The 22129-nt window shown below is 40.4% G+C and overlaps 1 protein-coding gene across 1 annotated transcript in view; it reads left to right on the forward strand.

The window, feature by feature from the left end:
* Positions 1-22129, forward strand: part of col14a1a (collagen, type XIV, alpha 1a) — a 73254-nt gene that overhangs the window by 39654 nt on the left and 11471 nt on the right. Inside the window, 16 exon segments of the mRNA XM_068758694.1 lie at positions 1183-1329; positions 2231-2305; positions 2671-2807; positions 3639-3762; positions 8253-8396; positions 9103-9267; positions 9469-9507; positions 9627-9765; positions 10230-10372; positions 11015-11124; positions 13928-14071; positions 14515-14592; positions 14899-14985; positions 17147-17200; positions 19072-19167; positions 21237-21290. Of these exon segments, the coding sequence (XP_068614795.1) occupies positions 1183-1329; positions 2231-2305; positions 2671-2807; positions 3639-3762; positions 8253-8396; positions 9103-9267; positions 9469-9507; positions 9627-9765; positions 10230-10372; positions 11015-11124; positions 13928-14071; positions 14515-14592; positions 14899-14985; positions 17147-17200; positions 19072-19167; positions 21237-21290 (1736 nt within the window).

Genomic DNA, 22129 nt, shown 5'->3' on the forward strand with positions numbered 1-22129 from the left:
CTCCGAGGAAATAGAAATGTTTGATGTATTATTTTAACATGACAAAAAAAGGGAGATATATTTACTTGATGTGTGTGTGTGTGTGTGTGTGTGTGTGTCCCCAAAATGACATGGGAGGAAACCATGTTGAGGACGCTCCCATCGCTGCATCAGAAATAAAACAAACAGAGAGGATGGCGAAATAAAAACCTAGAGCTAAAGTTTTTTTTTTTACTCTGCCATCGAACCAGCTCTCTAAAATAATAAAACCACTGTGCAAACCTGGACTGGTCCCATCTCTGTGGGAAGTTCCTCTCTGCGTTCTCTGGCTGCGTTTTATGTGGAGGGTAAAATTCATCTCTCTTCAAGATGTGCGACACATTATGAAACACAATCAGACTATTGAAATCGACAAATAGTTGTGTATCTGCCCATCTAAAGCATTTCAAAACAAACACTAATTTGAATGTTAGCTGTTTGTCACCTGAAGCAAACTGATGTCATGTCCTGATGCAGTTGTCTGGTCAGGCTATCTTTCTGTTTGGACAGCAAGCTTTGCTTCCCTAAAGAAAGCTGAAAATAATTCTTTCATTTCATTTTCTAACCGCTTATTCCGCTATCGGGTCGCGGGCCAAGCTGGAGCCAATCCCAGCAGTCAATGGGCGAGAGGCAGGGGACACCCTGGACAAGCCGCCAGTTCATCGCAGGGCAACACAGAGACAGACAACCAGCCACACACACACTCACACCTACGGGCAATTTAGTGTCACCAATCGGCCTAGGCTGCATGTGTTTGGTGGTGGGAGGAAGCCGGAGAACCCGGAGAGAACCCACGCAGACACGGGGAGAACATGCAAACTCCTCACAGAATGGTCACAAGCCGGAGACGAACCTGCAACCATCTCGCTGTGAGGCAACAGTGCTTACCACCGCGCCACCGAGCCGCCCGCTGAAAATAATACATGCCCCAATTTCTAATATTACGTACCGGTAATACAATGTTCTTGATAACCTAAGCATGTCTACCGCTTCTGTTTCATCAGTTAACCTTTAATGTGCTGTAGTGCAAACACTTTCCTGCCTGACTGTTCCAATAAAGCTGCTTAATATCCAACTCTAGGAGTGATTGAACTTAAAGGCTGTCGCTGTGAACCTGAATTCAGTCAGTTTAAGCAGCTTCTTTTTTTTGTCTTTTCCTTTCAGATGGTCAGAAGCAGGAAGTGAACCTAGGAGGCGGTGCTTCCCGACAATGCTTTAATGACCTCACTCCCAGCAGCCAATACCATATCAGCGTTCACACCCAGATGCAGGAACTGTTGGGACCCTCTGTCTTCGTCACTGACATGACATGTATGTTACAAATATTTATGTGTTACGTTCATGGTACCAAGGTTCCTCAAGAAGCAGTAAGTTTACACAGTTACAAACATGGCTTTTGCTGACTTTATGCACTTATTTTTCATGCCACACTCATCCCTCTTATTTTTTCTGTCCTTTTTTCAATTAACATTTCAAATTAAACTGTTAAAAGAGGTGGGCCATTCTTATTGATTAATGCAGTAAAAGGTCATTTATTTCCATTAAATCTGCTTGGCCCCTTGATGAAGGCATGTGAACTGTGTTGGATTTTAATTGTTTGGCTGTTCATCTCAGAGGTACGTTTTGATAAGGTAAGCGAGGCAGTGGAGACATCAACAAACGTAATTAGATGGTTGTCTGAGCAGCACGAAGTACTCCAGCGTGTTATTCAGCCACTTCAACTTCACATAACGATTATTTAAAAAAAACAACTCACTCATTTGGCCTTAAAATAAGGTAAGATAAAGAGTATGTGTTTTTCTCTGAGGGCAACCACAGATGTTTTTGAGTTATTTACTCGCTCTAGTCTGGTTTGATGGATCCCACTGCTTTCTGTAAATTGCCTCGGCTCTGAGCAAAGCTTAACCTGGGGCTTTTGAACTCTCTAAACATTCTCTGGTCAGACTCTGATGGAAAATGCTGTCCCCAGCTCAGAAAAGGGAAGCGGGATGTCGGCAAAAAGTAGAACATTTGAGCGAAGAAATCGCAGCAGCTGGAAAGCTGCTGTGCATCTAGGTGGTAATGTCAGCAGAAAGATTTAGGATCAGAACTCCAGAGCCGATGAAGCAAAGACGATGGTTTGGAAACTACCAGGCTTTTGCTGTCTGTCTGTGCCATCTTATTGTTGATGAAAAATGATCAATGACCTTGTCTTTTTACTCTGTGTGTCCAGGGCCAGCACCCAGTCACGTTCCAACCGAGCCCCACTTCAATGACCCCGTTCCCACCATCCCACTTGGTAAAGAAGGTAGGAAACAACAATCCAATTAAAGAGCACACACACACACACACACACACACACACTCATAGCATTCACCTAGTGTTAGAGGTAATCTTCTCCACGCTCTGACTGCTTTTTATGGTAACTGTAATCACCGTCGTTAATGCCTTTTTATTACGCATTGGAATGTGCACTCATTATTCAGCATCTGACATAAATTATGCAGAATTATGAAATACGAAGAAAAAGATACAACCTTGGATGCAGGGAGAGAAGACCTGAAGTTGTGACGGAGAAAGATGTAGAGAACAACATGAAAAGGAGAAGACGGGGCCAAAATTAATTTATATTTCCTATCTTGTTTCCTGCCGTTATTCTGTCCGTCCATCTAGTTTGTAAGAAGGCGAAGGCTGATTTGGTCTTCCTCGTCGATGGTTCCTGGTCCATCGAAGATAACTTCATGAAAATCAAACACTTCCTTTACAGCGCCGTGGGATCATTGCATCAGATTGGACCAGATGGTACCCAGGTCAGTCATGTGACCAGCTACATATTCCATACAGGGACATGTTTCTATCTGACCCTCTGATGCAGATTTTTCTGTAAAACACTTCAGCTGCTGCAATCACATAATCTATAATATCTACTTTCATTCAGAAGATAATAAATAAATGGATATTCAAAGTTTTTCTCTTGTTACATTTCACACAGAAATGGATTTAGAGATATAACAGACAAACGAGGGATATTGCGTTTACCTTTCAACCTTTTTAACTCGTGGGCTCGGCTCATTTCTAGTTCAAACACGCCTGCTGTTGGCAGTAATTGATTTGTAGTGGAACAACTTCTTTGGCCTCAGCCTCAGAAAAGTGAGGCAGAACTTTAAATCGCCTTCAGTTTGCTCGGCTCATTTGCTGCGACTGTGTTCTGTGCCAGAAACCAAAGCTTTTCAACAAGAATGATGGTCCAAGTCGAGCTGCGCTGAAAGCACGAATGAAGATTAGATGGTTCAGACATCAAATTATAAACTTTCAATGTGACTACTAGAATGTACTCATATAAAATGCACCATGCAGATACTACAGTGAACATTACAATCTCTATAGCGTTCCTAAAGGATCATTGTCATCATTTGTAATCCTAGGTCATAATTTGAGGCAGTATTGATACAGATTTCAATGCATTTTCACCTTAAGACTTTAATTATAACGTAGTATTCCTGTTCCTTAAAGTTTTACCTAATATAAAAACTATTATTCTATGTGGAAAAAAAGGCAACTTTGTATTTTTTATTATTAAATTGCAAACTTTGTTTGGTTTGAGTTGAATCATTTCACACCACATCTGTGTCTATCTGCAGGTGGCAGTTATTCAGTTCAGTGGTGATGCTCGTATTGAGTTCAAGCTGAATTCCTATTTCATCAAGGAAGAGCTGCTGAAAGCCATTCAGAAGATCACTTACAAAGGAGGAAACACAAACACAGGTCTGGAAAGTGCTGCAGTCTATTACATGAAATGCAGTTTAACAAACCTTCAACCCTGACCTTTTGGATCTTTTTGAACTCCAAAGATAGTTTGTCTATTTTTCTGTCATTTTATTGTATCATTGACGTAACAATTTCCATTTATCATTTACGTTGGTTTAAAACTCAAATTTTACTTCTTAACTTTAGAAAGAGTAGTTGACCAACTATTTATTTATTTTGGACCTTTGGTCGGTTTGTGCAGAATTTTCACAGTCTCTGAATTCTTAGATGTAAGTAATCTTATCAATGGTCAGGAATGAACTTTAGATGAGCTGACTAATTGACTAATGACACTGGTGAATAGGCATTCAGGTTGATCATTCTGCTTAGGTGAATGTCAGTGACCTCCATTCCTTCATGTGACTTTATAGCTCAGAGGACAATAAGTCTCCTAGATTCTGTGCATTCAGACTAATTATGTCCTTGAGCTTTCCGATGGGCTTCAGTGCTGACTGCGATATCATCTCCACTTATCCCTTCCGCCCACGCCTTTGACTCCTCTTTCTTTTCTTTCATTTCTTTCGTCTCCTCTAGTCTCTTGCCAAGCTCCTTAGTGTCTTCTCCTCTCTGACTTTGCTGACATCATTCTTTCCTTCTCCTCTTTTAACTCTTTATTAATTACCGTCTTTACTTCTCTTTTTCTCTTATTTTCCATCCTCTGTGTGTGTGTGTGGTCAACAACAGATCAGAAATCGTGTTATACCCACAAAAGCAGAGGAAGAGGAGGAAGAGGAGCCAGCCTCCTCTCATGCTGGCAGAAGCCTGTGTGTGGATATAACTGCTCAATCTCTGCGTTTGATGGTTTATGGTTTCACAGAAAAGCTACTCAAAGTTTAAACAATTTTGAAATGTACTCTGTGTTCTGAAGAATTTATTTTTGAAGCGTCTTATTTTAGGAAGCAACCCACAATGCATTTCCTCATTAGATCAGATCTACAAGCTGCCAGTTATCCACTGTTATCAATCAACACTAGAGCTGCTGTGCAGCCAGCTTCTTCCATCTTCTCTATATCCATTTTCTAAACAATATAAATGATAACCTTCGAGTGTGTTTTTTCCCCCTCCTATCTGATAAACTTCGAGCGGAGAACATCTGGATGATTTAGGTGTTGGAAAAGCTAATATTCTTGGATTTCATCGATTATGCATTTATTCATTGAACTATTACTGAGCCTCTGAGTGCTTTGGTGAATCCTGATTTAATACAGTTGCAGCTGTGATAGTCTTCATCCCTCTACACTCAGCGTTGTGCATATATAGAGAGAAACATGCTTTAATACCATCTCTTCCTAGTTAAATTGATTTCACCTGAGTCCAAAGAAAAGGGAGAAAAGGTGTCTTTCCTTATTATAATGTTCTGGATGCTAAAAGGACACAGATGTTCTCTGATTGCTCGGCAGAAAACTGGCAAACTGCACAGGGGGGTGAATTCAAAGAGGTGGATTGTTGATTGATGATTGGATTTTGAACCCAATTTCCGCTGACACCTTTCTGTTTTGTTTTCCATTTTTGCACCCTCTTGTCTTTCCTTTCGTTTTGCTTCATTCCCACATTTTGTCCCTCTCAGCCGTCCTCCCCATCTTCCACGCACCCACCCAGCTCCTCCTCTGCCTCGTCTGCGCTCTCCTTTGCTCCGACCTGTCTCTCACTTCATGCCTGGATAGCTGCTCACCTCATGTAGAAACAGATGTATCACTGGCAGACGTCTGACAACACAAGTCTTTACAGGCCGAGCACTCTATCATGTGCGATCAGTGACAGCGGAGTGACAAGGAAACAGGAGGAGGAGGAGGAGGAGGGGATCTGGCAGTAATTGGTCAATCTACTGCACCATTTACTGCGTCAAAAGATGTTTTGGTTTTTTTACTGCAAAGTTTGCAGATACTTGGCACCAGGCAACACACAGGAAGAGTGAGTAAGGAAAGTGTGAAAGGACAGAGGGTGTTCGGAGGATTAATGGCAGTGTTTGACTATTTTAATTATAAAAAGGTCAGGCTGAGATGAGCAGATGAGCTAAAAATGAACTATTAATGCAAATAATTATGGAGAGGATGGAAGAAATGGCATTAAATGGAAATTGGCTGCCTGAGTGTGTGGTGTTTAGGGCAGTGTGTTCGTTGGTTTGTATAGACACCATTATAGACATTATGTGTGTGTGTGTGTGTGTTTGTGTAATCATTGGAAGCCATTGAGGCGACGCTGCTGGTCAGTTTAGATTCACTCATCATCAGAAGAAAGCTGGGAGCAAAAAACAGACTGCTTTCAGTATTATTATCCCAGTGACACAAAATGCAATCTGAAATTCACTTTAAATATTTACTTTGAAACTACCTCAGCTGCTCTGTTGTGGGAGAATCTTTAACAATTCAGAAAACTTGTCCAGATAGATTTGATTGACTGCTAATGTCTATTGACAGGTAACATGCTCACTGCCCAAAGTTTCTCTCATTTAAATATTTGATATTCTCATTATTTCCTGTATATTATAATATAAAGGAAACTCCTGAATATAAAATCTGTTTTCAGACTTAGATTTCAGATTCATTATGATTGTTAATATTATGGGTTTAGAATGTGTTTTTCTTTAAATTAACATGTAAATCAATTCAATTTAATTTAATTGTTATTTAATGTAATTTACATGAAATTGGGACAACATATAAAAGGTATAGAACAATATTAAAAGCATTTAGCTAGAATAAAATTAAGTTTAAGTTTATGGAATTTAAATTGTGTTTTAATTAGTGTTGATTTAAAAGGATTTCAAGGTTGCAGCAAATTTCTTTCAAAAACTGAAATCTGATTTTTTTATTTTAAGCTTTGACTCTGAAGACTGACCTGTCTCAGACGACCTGAGGGGTCTGGACAGTTCATAACGGAGCAGGAATGTATTTTGGCACTAAAATATTCAGTTTTTTAAAAACCAAAAGCAGACAAATTTCTGATGAAACATCAGTCCTTTAATCGTCAATTTGCTTTTAGATTTTGACTTTACAGTTTTAAGAGCTGCATGATGTCATTTTACAATTCACAGTGCAATGTTTACAGTCATCAAATTGTTTGGTACTGAAGACTAACGGTTCTGAATTTCCATGACTGTTTTTTCTGATGGAGCTGGATGAACCGATTTATGGCTCTGTTTGTTGCCAGTGAGTGACATGCAGCCTCGGCATGCACAGCGACCATCTCAGAGCTGTCAGTGTTGTTTGATCAGGAGGACAAATAGCCGACTGTCGCCTTGGCATCAGTTCACATCGTGAAGTCTGTCTCGCTGCAGTCAGTTTATGGTAAAAGGCAATGTTTTCTGGAGTCTGTGTCCTAAAGACGAATATTCTGGAGGACATTTCCCCTCCAGAGTTTCGACACAGTCGTAGGTCTCTGCACGACGATTTTGTTTTGTGAGGTTTCTTTCTTTATGTGGTCGTGAACTGGATTTAAACTGAATTGTTTTGGGGCTTGGGGGCAAACAAATAGATTATTTACAGAGCGGAGTGACCCGCTGGCCTGCAGGGTGACTTTTTAAAATGTACACACAGCAGTATGAATTTGTTTTAATTATTTATTTACCTCCTGAACTGAACTGTGTTGCTGGTCAGTTAATTTTTGCAGTGTCAGTCCTGCTACAGAATGATTCATTATATCCAAACAGAGCGGCAAGAAAATTATTTTACTTTTTATGGAAACGTAGAGAAACATTTAATCGCTTTTCCAACATTTTGGACTCTGTGTCATGTTTTTCCTTTAAGTAAGATAATCACTGTTCAATTGTGTGTAACATTTATTTATTCTATGGTTACTGAGTTATTATATTTTAAGCAGAGGCACTTCCATCATGGAATTGATCAGTCATAGCAAATGGCTATGCAGTGAGAGTTGTCAGACGAGGCTCTGCTGGTTGAGCTCTCAAAGAGCCCGAGCAGAAACCAGAAGTCTGGTCCTCCGTCACTAAACACACATGAACATTAAATCCGAGTTAATTCACCTTTATGAAATGCCCCAAGGAGCTGTGTCAGGGATGTGTATTTAACAATGTGAGAGTGAGAAGCAAAGGTTTTAGCTTTCACCCTGTCCTCCTGTAATGGGATGTGACTAATGCCGTTAGATTAATGTTGCATCCCAACTGCAATAAAATATGCTCGCAAGCAAATCATATCATTTCTATAATTTGACATGATAGATATTATATTCCACTCGCACAATAAATGTCTTGCTTGCGACACACAAAATAAATCTTACACGAGAGCAGAATTATCTGTGAACGAGCCAATGATTGAGAATTTAGAAACAGCTGATCCCAATCATACATCACATGCCTGAATTTAGTTTTTAGTTTTTGTTGAAATGTTACTATGCTATACTTAGTCTCCAACATGTTTAATTATTCAGTTGGCATTCAGAATAAAATAAGAAGTCCTGGAATGTTTCTTTAATGAAGTGTCTTTTTTCAGGTCAGGCCATTAAACATGTGAGAGAGTCCATTTTCACCGCAGAGGGTGGAGACAGGAGAGGCGTCCCCGACGTCGTGGTTGTTCTCACTGATGGACGTTCACAAGATGATGTTAACAAGGTGTTCAAAGAGATGCAGATGGATGGTGAGCATTGAGCAATAATCAATGAGCATTCTCATTGATTATTGTTTTCGCTGGCATTGGTTTGTTTATTTGTCCGTCTGTTAGCAAAATAATTCAAAACACGCAGATCTTTATGGAATTTTCAGGAAATGTTTGGAATGTTACTAGGAACAGATAACTAAATTTTTGTGATGATCCAGAAGGAGATCCTGGATTCTGGATCACTTTGACATTTTTGGTAACATTGCAGTCAATGAGCTTCAACATCTGTTCCTCAATATCTCGGTTGACCACCCAATCTCATCTGGATAGGATCCATGATGTTAGGAAAAGTATATTACATTTCAACATTGAAAACGTCATTTAGGGATTCAAAAATCCCTACATTACAAATCCAAAAATCAACTCTGATTCTCTTTTACTTTTCATGGTTGTTGTATAAAGATACCAAGAACAATTTAGAACCTTTTGATGATGATCCAGATCACCATGTGGATGGTGTAAATCCAATTATGAGGGGAATGAGCTGCTTGGCGGAGGTCTGCGCTCTCTGAGTGCTTTTCTCCTTGTCGGTTTGTTAGCATTGTGATTTATTGACCCTGGATGTGTCACATGTGATTCATTCTTGCTGACACAGGGTAGGTTATATGTATGAAACCCAGAACTGCCTGATCCTTATCAATGTTAAAACCTTTTTAAAACTTCTCCTGGTGAATTCCATTTTCAGGATTCATCATCTTTGCCATCGGCTTTGCGGAGGCAGACTATGCGGAGCTGGTGAATATCGCCAGCAAGCCCAGCGCCAAGCATGTCTTCTTCGTGGATGATGTGGATGACGTGAAGAAGATAGAAGAGCAGCTCATTACTTTTGTCTGTGAGGCGGCCGCAGCCAGTGAGTATCACACACTTATTTTAAAACGGAGTGATCGAAAGACCGAAAGACGCCAGGAGGGAATATATTATAATCTTATGGGAAAGACAGGAAATGGATAAATTATTTTTGTTGGCAAAGAGACCAGAATTAGAATTACTGAGGAGAAGATAGCTGAGATATTACATATGAACTCACAGACTCATTTTTTATTTCCTTTAGCTTGTCCATCTGTCGTGGTGAATGGTGACACAGTGGCAGGTAAGAGGTGCAAATGCCAGGAGTACTTCCTATGCAACCGTCACGCCCCACTGCATCAACCCCCCTACGTAGAGGCTAAAGTGAGGAAGATGATGGTAGTCGGGATTTGACTCTTGCAGGTTTTCGTATGATGGAGAAGTTTGGCCTGCTAGAGAAGCAGTACAGCAAAATATCTGGCGTTTCTATGGAGCCCGGTTCGTTCAACAGCTTTCCCTCATACAGATTACACCGTAACGCCCGGCTGTCACAGCCCACCATGTGAGTAAAGCGAGTTTTAATAAAAAAAAAACTGTTTCAGATATGCTGGAAGTGCATTTGTCTTTACTTTAGTTTTATTTAAGGGTTAGGGTTATATAAACATTCAACTGAAGCATAAGTGGCTCTTTTGATTTCGTCTTTTAGTGTCTTCCTGTGATTTCTGTCTCTTTGATTTTACTGTCAGCCAGCTTTGAGCTGTGGTTGTCCAGTTCGTGAAAAATGACAACGACAAGGCATGTAGAAAGATGAAGCTGAAATCAGTCGGACCCGAAGTGCTCCGAGGCAGATGGTTAAAAGAATTCTTGGCTCTGTGATCAAAACAGCCTCAAACAGCCAGAAGTACTTAAAAATCATTCATGAAAGCTGCAAAGAGCTTTCTTAAATGATGCACCAGTGGAATGCATGCCCTTAGGGCACAGATCAGCTCACCATTTGCTTCTGTATTTGCCTGTACTTTTCTTCAGGTATATTCACCCTGTAGGTTTACCTTCTGAATACACCATTTCTATGATGTTCCGCCTACTTCTGGAGACACCACCGGGACCCTTCACATTGTGGGGAATCCGCAACAAAGACAACCAGCCATTGGTTGATCTGGTCCTGGATAGTAAGTTTGAATCCTTAGTGTCTCTTTAATTGTTCTACATCGCACCGCATCACATGACTTCTCAGTCTGATGCAAGCAGAAATAACACGTGAAAAATCTTATTATAAAATAATAATAAAAGTCTGGAACTAATAATAGTCATATTAAAAACAGCAAACAACAGTTTGACCAGAGAATTGTAGCTCTGCTGAAATCACACAATCATCAACGTATCGACAGAGCTACGGTATGTTCATGATGTCTGGCTTTATCAGGACCCTAATGGCCTGATTATACTAAGTAGCACATATAAAGGTTCTGAGCAGATTCCCATCTGGACACCCTCTAAGTGATACCGCTAAAGCCAAAACAGACTGATGCTGAAGGTAAGGTGGTGATAACAGAGTTCGCCACAGCACAGCGCTTCTACAGTGTTTGTACTGGAATAAGTGATGTCACAGGTAAACTATTGGGATCTCCAGGAGAAGCTGGGGAAATGAAATTCAATCAACCGTCTCAGAGTAATCCCTTATTTGAATTGATGAATTTAGATTTTCTGTTTACGCAGACGAGTAGTAAAAGAATGTAAAGTTGATTTTTGTGTCATTGAGTGTTTTTACAAACCAAAATTCCTTAACTACCACCATCCGTATCCTCCTACAGACTATTTAAAGACTCTGTCATTCAGCCACTATGACAACAGTGGGGATTTCCAAACCGTGACCTTTGAAGGAAAAGCCATTGAGAAAATCTTCTATGGCAGCTTCCACAAGGTTTGTGTTTGAAGATATGTTTGATGAAGAAAAGGTCAAATATAGTTCATACTAATCTGCTGACTTCTATTTCATGTATTTATAATAATATATGAAGTTTTTACTGCTGGTTAAAACATGTAACCATTTTAGAAGTGTGTGTGTGTGTGTGTGGGGGGGGGCATGCGTACATTCTGTGCTACTAGTTTATACCAGCCCACCAATTCTCTGCATGAATTCTTAACCTTAATTCTTCAGTTGTCAGGGAATAGCTGTCCATCATAGTCTGTTTCCTTTTGTCTTCTCCATTGTTTTGTGTCTTTCTGGAGAACATGACTGCATTGTGAAAGGGAAAAGATGCAGGAGACAGTCTGGTGAGAGGAAAAGCATTCATCTCTGTTCAGAGAGGATGACAAGTGACGAGTGTCCGTTTGCATCGGCACGTTTGTGTGTCCACGGGACCACCATATGGAAATACCTCGTGTGGAAGCGACAGTAAACATCGTCACTGCTTAGTGAAGCAAACACAGAAAACAGAAACAGATGATAATACAAGAGATGAAACTAGAGGACGAAATTGGTATAGACAGAGAATGTAGACATGTGGAGAGACCTGAAAAAACTCTTAATGTATCACCCAGAATTATAAAATACACATTTACATTTTGCAAATACTTAAAACGGTCTTTCTTTGTTGTAAAGTTTGCTCTCAAATAATTCCATCTTTGCTTATTGCTTCACAGCAACTCATAATATCTTCAGAATTTAAACCCAAAAATCCATGTTATTGCATTCCCTTCTAAAATAAAAGTATAAATCTGTTCCCAAACTTGTTGGTAGCTTGCGAGACAGAAGACATGAGAATGAAGAAACACGGCAAGTAAATCGAAATAAATGTATTTCAGTTATTTCCTCTAAATAGGGCTGGATCCTATCCATCAATTAATCTTATTTTCTTTCTTTTGTAAGTAAAATATCGTTGTTATCACATGTATTTTCATAAAAGTGGAGGTGCTGGTGTCCTTGGAGACAAATATTCCAGTCCTGTTCAAGTTTTCTTTGTTATGACAGCAGCATTCAATAAAGATAATGTAAAGCTGATAGTTTTCTTTCAATACAAGAGTCCTAACTCATGTTGTGATATAACTGCAAAACATCACATACAACATGGTAAAGATTATGTAGCACAGAGGTTTGCAGAGTAAATGGTCTCGTTTTAAAATGATAAGGAAAAAGGATTCTGATAGCAGCAGAAACGAAACCATTAGTTGACACAAATGAGACGCTGCATTTTGGAGATACTGTTGATGGCAGTCGCAGTACACAACATCTAAGCCTGTGTGTGTTTGAGAGCCTCGTCCATCTTTTTTCTGACAGTAGCATTAGCTCTGAATGGATCCTGTAGTTTCCAGCCGGTTATTTGTGCCGCCAGCAGCAACACGGGGTGAAAAACGTTGTGCCTTCTGATATATAGTCTATCATCACTTCTCCTCGTCAGACCTTCCTCTCTTCATTTTGAATGCTGGACTTTAAAACGGATGGCTTTGTGTCCTGACAGATTCTGAGTAAAAATAACTATGAAACCTCACTCTAACACTTAAATTATCGGCAACTAGTTTATCATATAAACTGAACCAGACGCGGCAGCGAGAAGCCGATTCAAAACTGTAAAATGCAATTTGCACACAATCTGCTCTATTATGGATACTTCACTCTCCACTCTCGCATGGACACTCACTCACAGAAACATATGTATTATCTACACTACACCTTTATATATATATATTATAGTTGTTATTCATTCCATAATAATTAGATATAACAAAATACCATAATGATGTCTTAAAAGACTACACAGGCACAGACACTCTCTCACACACACACACACACCTCACCATGCCCAGTGCATTGTGCAGACTGAAGGGTCATACAGAAAGTAATTAAAAAGCAGCCGTCCAGACATCAGTTAAGAAATAGGTTCTGACACTCAAATATGAACTTTGTTAGTCTGTGTGTGTGTGTGTGTGTGCAGGAGGAAGACTTCTTAGGGGATGAAGGAAGTACAATTAAAATCAAACTGTGATCAGAAAGACAGAAAAATAAGCACCAAAAGAACTGTAGTTATAACAGAAATTGAACTTCAAAAAAGAGAAGAAGCCTTGATGTGCAGCATAAATGCTCACATGCTGTCTTTATGTGTAGGAGAGCTCTCCGGTAATATGACCTGTTCAAACACTGCATAAACAAGGCAAGTCTTGGTCATCATTACTAATCAGAAATGAAAAAGACACATGGGACAATAAGCACACGAAGCATATCCTATTGACAAATATCGATCCATCGTAGATCATAGTAAATTAATCAAGCTGCATCGTGCTGTATCATTGTGCTCCACGTGATGATAGAAATGCTTTTAGGAGCTTTAACACTGGATACCCGGTCTTCTCAAATGTAAAGCTGTTCACTAATATTCAGAGTGCAAGGACCGGTGAAAAGACAGCTGATAAAGCTTCTGCTGCTTCTACGGCAGCTGAACTTGCCCCTTGTGGGAATGAAATGAAATCCCAGTCATAATTTATTTCTCCCACCGAGTCTTTGTCTGAGGCTGCTCCAGTCACATCTCCGTCTCCGTCAGGGCACGTGAGAGATGCCCTCGGGTGAACGATCGTTACCCCGCACATGGGGGCTCAGCGGAGCCCCGTTTTTCCATTCTTTTTTTGATAAGACTCAACAGCCGGCCTCAATTTAATATGATATGTTCACATCTCTGCTTCGCAGGTTTTCTTTACTCTCTCATGTCCATTATCCCTTCTCTCCCATGCAGCTCCATGTTGCGGTCAGTAGGACGTCTGTGAAGGTGGTGCTGGATTGCTCTGTAGTTGAGGAGAAACCAATGAATGAGGCTGACAGCGGCGCCGCCGGTGAAGTGGAGATTCTAGGGAGAACTCCGGGAGGCGACACGGCTCCGGTCCGTGTGAATTCCTGTCTATGCCATAGTTAAATGCCCTCTGAATAGAAGCTGATGGTGCAACAGTATGTTCAACGTTCCGAATGGTGGTGGTGAAAATGTGACAGCCTTCCTTTAGAGGCAAGAAGGGTATGAGGGTCAGCAAATCCAAATCTGTTGTTTCAGTAAAATAATCTGCTGTTCCTGTTATCTGACTGATTTGCATTGATTGGAATGATCAATCACCAGTGTGTGTGTGTGCGTGTGTGTCTGTGTGACTGCTCTAATGACCTCTCAGCTGCAAAGAAGACAAACTGTCTCAGCTCTTGTTTCTTATCAACACAGAACCACCACAAAACATCACGGTGTCACCTCTGTTTCGCTCCTGCTTTGTGACGTGTCTTAATCCAAATGTAACTGGTATAAATTGGGATTGTTTGTACTCATTGTTTGTATGTTTACAGATCCAGATCCAAATGTTTGACATCGTCTGCAGCTCATCCTGGGCTGACAGTGATAAGTGCTGCGAGCTGCCAGCAATGGTGAGGATCTGTTTTAGGGATGCTTTTTTTCCTTTTTTTTATGTTTAGCTTTTGTCGTTCAAAATAGTTTGATTCTACACGCTCATATTATGAATGAATGTTTTAGTTATACAGGATGTCTGTACAAAGAAAGACAATGCACCTCCTTTGAACAGAGCAAAGATAAAAGATTTTCATTCAACACATCGGTAGTCACGGAAATGAAAGATGTTTTTCTGTTGCTACGACAACCCCAGGTGTACGTAGGTGAACTGTTAGGAGATGCTGCTCATGCCGTATGCTCACTGTGTTCATATGTGTTTCCAGAGAGTTGGGGACCAGTGTCCTTCCCTGCCTCGTTCCTGCACCTGCTCCCAGGACAGCAAAGGACATCCAGGACCTCCTGGACCCCAGGTAGGAGCTCAGTAATTATTTACCTTGCATTGTTCCACAGATGTGAGTGTATAGATATCTTCTTCCCTCTCTTGTTTCTCTTTTACGTTATATTATCAATTAGTTCCTTTTCCGGTCATTAATTATTGACTGTTTAGACCCTGATTAAAAAGCCTGTATGCATTCATGAAAAAGTAAAAAAAAAAAGAATTTAATTACTCTCTGTTTAATTATTAAATTAAATCAGCAATTTATTTGCACACATAAATTGCAATCTCTAAATGTTTGTTACGACACAAACGCATATTTATCACTGTCTACAGTCAGCAGTTTATCTGCTGTATAGACGCAATTAAATTCGATCTGATAAGATCTTAGAGTTGATGATTTTATAAACCTGTGAAATGTAGAATCAGGAACCTTCAAGCGTTTTCATTGGGTTCAAAACATGTTTGAAGTTTAACATTCTGCTCACGGAGTAGAAGATAAAACCTGATAGAGGCTGAGAGATGAGAGAAAGTAAATGAGCTTATTTACAGCCTGAGACTTTTGTCTAGCCTCTTTTCTCTTTCTCTTTCTCCTGTCCTCTTTTTCTCCTATATCTCTTTATCTTTTTCTCTAATTTTCTTCTGAATTCTCTTTCTGCGTACCCTTTCGTACTGAGGCCATGAGAGCAGTTTGGACCAGCAGCTACACGGCTCAAGAAAATAATTACAAGAAGATGATGCAATTTATCACAGAAGATTACGGCTCCTCTGAGCTTCTGTTGGGCCCAATGAGACACATCCACTCACTTGTGGTCGTGTCCACAGGGCACAGCTTTGTGTTTCTGTGTCGTAGCCCTCCATTCAGAAACATGCAAGCAGGTGTCGGCTGAATGCATTTATATGTTGCATTATAAATGCAATCAGCTGATTACTCTCCATATAATTACCCTTCCTGTACCTCAATCGCATCCTTCTCGTTCCATTTCCTATCTTTTTTACTCTTTTTCACTCTCTCCCATAACCAGGGATCAATAACAGCACTCGATAGCAACCCTTTCAATCTTTCATTGTCTGTTCTTTTCTGGCTTCTCTTTTATCTCCTCTTTATCCACATGCCCGAGGCTCTTTTCTTCCTTCTCTTCCTTCTCTTTTCTATTTTCGCTTCATGCCTCTCTACGCCTGCATTTGTCTCTCTGCCATTGAATGGGCTCTTTAAATTACTTTTTAACTGCAGCATATGGGTATAGATGAATGATATAACGGTGGAATTATAGCCACTTCTGTTCTGAAAAAAGTATGTTACAATCAGTGGGGTTCAAGGTAGGAAGAAAAGTGTGTTATTCCCCATATTAACACAATATTATGGCTGCTAACAAAGGAAATGTATTATATTTCCCATGTAAGTCAAGCTTTGGACAAACAGGAAAGCTGTAAAAACAAGGTTCCACTTTAAAAAATAATATTTATATGAAATGTGTTTCTGAGACTGCTGAGGAGTGAGAAGAAAGCTAAAAATGCCGAATCCTACGGTGATGCCTGATGCAGCGTCTGAACAGTCATGAAACAAATGGAGAAAACAAACAGAAAGAGAAGCAAAGATTATGTTTAAAAAGGATCAGGGGTATGTCCTCGAAATAACTTTTTTATTCAAGTAAATTGTAGTAAAAAAAAGGCTTTTATAGAGTACATTTTAGGCTAAACACAACACAACATATACGTCACAACATGAGACACATATTTTCCTCACTTTAACGTGATCTTTTTTTCACAGAACATGATGGCAGAAATAATAATTTACCTTCAAAATAGGAACTGATCCCTTCACAGCTAAAATAGAGCAATAACTATATATTTGAATGTGAGTTTTATATTAACACTAATGTGAAAAATCCCATCCTCTACTTTAAAAAGATGGGGGGGGGGGTAAATTCCAGAGTCCTACTCTTACTCACGGATGCAGTGCCATAAAATCCAGACCTCATAGTGCGGATCGGTGTTGGCCTCCGTACATAAAATTAATAATCCGTTATCAAGGTCAGCGCAGTTCCACTTTCAAAGATGAACTCCAGTATCCTCGCCTGAAAGGAATTTAATGGAGGCATATTTTTTGCAGAGTGTGTTTCTTTGCCATCAATGTCTTTGTCAACATACAATGAAGAAGACGTTTTACAGCATGTCTCTGGTTTGTGTTTCAGGGGGGCGCAGGCACCAGGGGAGCAAGAGGAGACAGAGGAGATCCAGGAGTGACGGTTTGTAACATGCCCTTAATTTCACAGACAATTTAGTCTTCATCAAAACGTTTAGCACAGAATAAGCCTTTAATGGTACATTCCATCTCTCATGCGCTTGTTCCTAGTTTGGGAAAAGAAGCCTCAATGTAATAGTAATGATATTCGGACTGGAATATATGTATATATATATATATATATATATATATATAAAGCTGGCATCGTCTCTATAGTTTTGTTTATGAATAAACTGCCCTAGAACTTTATAAATCTCTACGAGACCTTAAGCCCACCTCTTCTATCAAACATCAGAGACACTCGTGGGTTCACTCTGAACTCTGCGTGAGGTAAAACATTCAGGGTCATTTATCACCCAGCAGAAAATACACCTCGTCTGTTCCTCCGTGGGGATCCCGCACGATTCTTCTTTGTAATAGGTTTTTATTCAGAATTTGAACATGCTGCTTCACAGCTCTGCCTCCACGGAGAGAGCAGCTCCCGTCCTGATTAGAGGATTAAAACAAAAAAAGTAAGGCGTATACAAAAATTCCCCCGACTCACAAACAAAATCTCTTCAAGCGCACTCTATTCACTCTCCCAGCCTGGACGTTAGACACCCTCGGGCAGAGAGGTTAATTTAAGAATGAGACTTGGTCTTAAATTCAGGTTCTAATGTCACTGCTTTGACATTGTCTTTAATGGTTCAAACAAACACCCTCCTCTTTTAATAAACGATTGGCCACAGTATATGGCAGTCTGTTCCAAACTGCTCCAACCAGCTGTCACAGTTAGGACAAGGATTGGAGCTGCTGGAATGTTCTCAATACCAACAGTTCCCGTGACTGTAACTTACTCTTGGACATAAGAAAATGTGCTTTGACATGTTCAGTCTCGAAAGCATGGGATCCGGCCACTTCTGCTCAGCCACGCAGGACAATCACTGCAAAGATGATGATTTCAACCGCATTATGTGCCTCTGATTTTAATGCATGACAGTTTATCCTGTCCGGTGCAAACGGCGGCCCACGCTCAAGAGGGAAAAACGTCCGTGTCAAACTCACGCCAAGTGTTTTATATTTGACAGGTGTAATTGAGTGGGATGTGGTTTTTGGTCCTGCTCGCTCTTATGCTGTACGGTACACATTTAAGTACTGTATATTGGTGCATGACTGCCACATCTCCAGCAGCACGTATACTTCTGCAGCCACAGCCAAGGTTTTGTCAATAGTTGTATTATTTTACCGTATGAGAACAATTCATCCATGAATTCATCCAGATTCATGGTCATTAATCAGTTCGGATGTGTTGCCTGTTACAGCACAAGCAGACCAAAAGGAAAATAATTGTTTCAGTAATTAAAATAAGCCTTTCGTCATCTGTGAATTGTTCTTCTTTCCAAGTTTTAGTTTATTGTTATTCATTGAAATGTGACATAAAGGGTATTTTTTTGAACTCTGCAGTGAAGTTCCAAGTTACGTTTCCAAGTTTCTTTTGAATGTGTGCAGCAGTAATTGTAGTACAACAATAAATGTTGTCAGTGGAGATTACTTTGGCTAAAAATGCTGCAAATCTGTGTCCGTTTACAGAAACTCTAACTGTCAATAAAATTAAATCAATATTAATCATTTTTAGAGTTAAAATAACAACCTCTGTATTGGACCCGGAATTGGCAGTAAGATGGAATACATGTTTAATATAACAATTGTTTTTGCTTCCAGGTCCATTCAGTAACTGTTCTGGAGCTTTCATCATATCATGACCTTTATTTGGACTCTTAATTATTGATTTGAGTCGGTTTGCATGTCCCTATATGGGAGCATGTGTCGCATGTTGCACGAAGGCTGGCATCAACAATTACATTTTAAATGAAATCTGTTGTGTTGTTTTCACAGGGACCTCAAGGGCCAGTGGGAGTGATCGGCCCTCCTGGACCCACGGGACCTCCTGGCCCTCAAGGACCCAGTGGTTTCTCCATTCAGGGACCTCCGGTAGGAGTCGCACACGTGTGTGTGTGTGTGTGTGCGCGCGCGCGCGTGCGTGCATGTCCGTGTGTGCGTTTACATTTGCACATGTGCATGTACTGAAAGACTGAAATTTCATAATTGATCATTTCTAACGTATGATAAATATATTTGTCGCTGAATATATATGTGGAAAATGTTTATGACGGCATTCTGAGTTGAAATTAGCTTTTTTCTACAACAGTAATATTTATGGGGGCATACTTATAGAAAGTGTGCTGCTTTCCAATTGACTCCCACCCGTCACCCGAGAGGTCACAAATAGTCTGTCATTTGAAGTCATCTCATCAGAAGAGGCTGGCTCATTGTTATTTAAAGAGCAGCACTCCTCTTCACTGAGGTATGTGGTCCTTGCATCATGGACGCTCTACCGCTACCATATTCATATCCACCATCTCAAGATCATTTCCCTTTGACTGTACATTATAGACAAGAAATAATGATTTAAGAAATATAAAATAATGAAAAGAAGTATAAGAATACTTCGAGAATCTCCTCAAGGTGGACTCGTCCATCACCCGAAATCACTGAGGTGGTTTTCAAGCTCCTCGATGGTAGGGCACCGGGGGTGGATGAGATTCGCCCTGAGTATCTTAACAAAGACTATGTCTCTCAGCTGGCCTGGGAATGCCTCGGGATCCCCCTGGATGATGATGATTAATATATTTATTAGATAGAATGTTAGAGTACAAGTACAGTCACACAGTAGCATGTATTACAGTACAAATAAAGTCAAACATCCTGTCTAAGAGGAGCATTTCAAAAAAGCCCTTGCGGTCTTGTTTCCGTTGAAAGTCCTTCGTACAAGAGGTGGAGGAGGTGGCTGGGGAGAGGGAAGCATGGAAGACCCTGCTGAGGCTGTTCCCTCCGCGACCCGGTCTCGGATAAGCGGTGAAAGATGGATGGATGGACAGTATACATGACTAAATGTACCAGTGTTTAACTGCAGACTGCAGGACTGCTTCGTGTCCTTGTGTATGTTCACTCAGATGTGGAGTATTGCCCTTTTGATCAGGGCCAGGCCACAAAAATTAACGTTCTGTGTTACAGTGGATGGGACTCAGGTGCCTGAAATAATGCTCCATTAATGAGGAAAACATTAGAAGTGTGTGTGTGTGTGTGTGTGTGTGTGTGTGAAGCAGAAGTGTGTGTGTGTGTGTGCGTGCTTGCATGTGTTTTATCTCTATTAAAAGGATTCAGGTACAAGTGTTCTCATGGTGCGGCAGCACAATACCATTGTGTTCACCCTGACAGGATTTAATGTGAATTGATGTTTTTTGGTCTTCTACACATCCAGATGTTGGGTCCAGGTTCATAAAGTAGAACTATTCATAGAACAAAGTTGTCAAGATAAATCCTGTGCTCCATCACAGCTGTTTAGGTTGATTGTTTGTTTTTGTTTTTTGCTTTTTTCTGTTTGGGAGCCAATAGTTTCAATGTCCTTCCTCAAACAACTTCTAGTTCATATGTTGCAAAATATATTTGAAGTGGTGTAGCTGCATGAATAGAAATATTTAAAATGAGCCTATGCTCTCTGAAGATTACAATAAATAAATAAAAATAAAATCACTCGCATGTCAATTGCTTGGAGAACTCGGCCATCGAGCGGCAAAATCTGGACGTCGCTCTTATCTCGGAATGCTCGTATGTCGAGATATTACTGTAGTAAAAATTTATTTGGAGGCGACCTGGAAAGCCAAATATAAAGTAAAGGAGGAGGGGGAAAAATGCACCTAACATTTTAAAACCAGCACATCAATGGGCACCATTGATTGGCTATTTTCATGGGAAGTGTGATTGAATAAAATGTACACACCATATGTTCATTCAGTGAGTATTAAAATCACAATACCCTCTGTTATAAGTGATAAACGTTCAAGCAGGTCTGTGATAAACTGCCAGACTCTTGAAAGTTTTGTCCAAAGCTTGCTGAAGCTGTTCTGTTGCCCAGCAACTTCTTAAGACAGCTCGTGCTTGTTTTCAGCTAGCGGTATGACCACTGCTCCCGCTGAGATGAAACCATGTTTGTCTTACAGGGCATTGCTGGACAGAAGGGAGAGAGAGGACTGATTGGCCCGGCTGGACAAATGGTAAGACTCCCCATACAAACAAACAAACAAACAAAAAATAATGATGTAATATTTAGATCTAAAGGTGAAGTATGCGTTCAGAGAGCATCACTACATAGAAGCCAGAGCCTGACTTTGTTTTCTTTATCTGAAACTGAAAGAATCTGCAGTGTTTTTTTCCTTCTGTTTTCGTCTCTCTTTTGTGTGTGTGTGTGTGTGTGTCTGTGTGTGTGCGTTTTATAAATTGTCAGCACGCATCGCAACTTCAACTGTCAAAACCAAAAGAAGAATAAAAAAACAAAAAACTCTCCAACACACAGTGTCGTACAAAGAATGGCCGTTATCTAAAGACTTAATTACATGTGGCTGCTTTTAGGAGTGTGTGTGTGCCGGTGCGTGTGTGTGTGTGTGTGCGTGCATGTTTCATATTCACTTGCACATGGATATTCCAGTGGAACCATCGAGATGTGAATAATCATCACCAGTGTCTCCATTAATGGGCAGTGAACCAATCAGGTAGTACTGAATCACTTTAAGGGTATTCTACTGGGAGCTCTGGACAAGGACAAAATCAATGTTCTGGTAAATTCCTACCATGAGAAAAGATTTGTCCTTGGCCATCATTCACCTGATGCTGGGGGATTCTTTTATGACAGATCTATAGAAACGGGTTTCATGATACGTTCCATTCCCAGCACTGTTGGGAGCAGTGGTTTTCTCCTGTCTCATTGGGTGAGAGGGCGAGGGCGAGGGCGAGGGTGAGGGCGAGGGTGAGGGTGAGGGCGAGGGCGAGGGCGAGGGTGAGGGTGAGGGCGAGGGTGAGGTAGGACGGCTCCCGTCTGAGTGTTGTCAGAGAACCA

The sequence above is a fragment of the Brachionichthys hirsutus genome, chromosome 3, assembly GCF_040956055.1.
Source record: "Brachionichthys hirsutus isolate HB-005 chromosome 3, CSIRO-AGI_Bhir_v1, whole genome shotgun sequence".
Classification (NCBI taxonomy): Eukaryota; Metazoa; Chordata; class Actinopteri; order Lophiiformes; family Brachionichthyidae; genus Brachionichthys; species Brachionichthys hirsutus.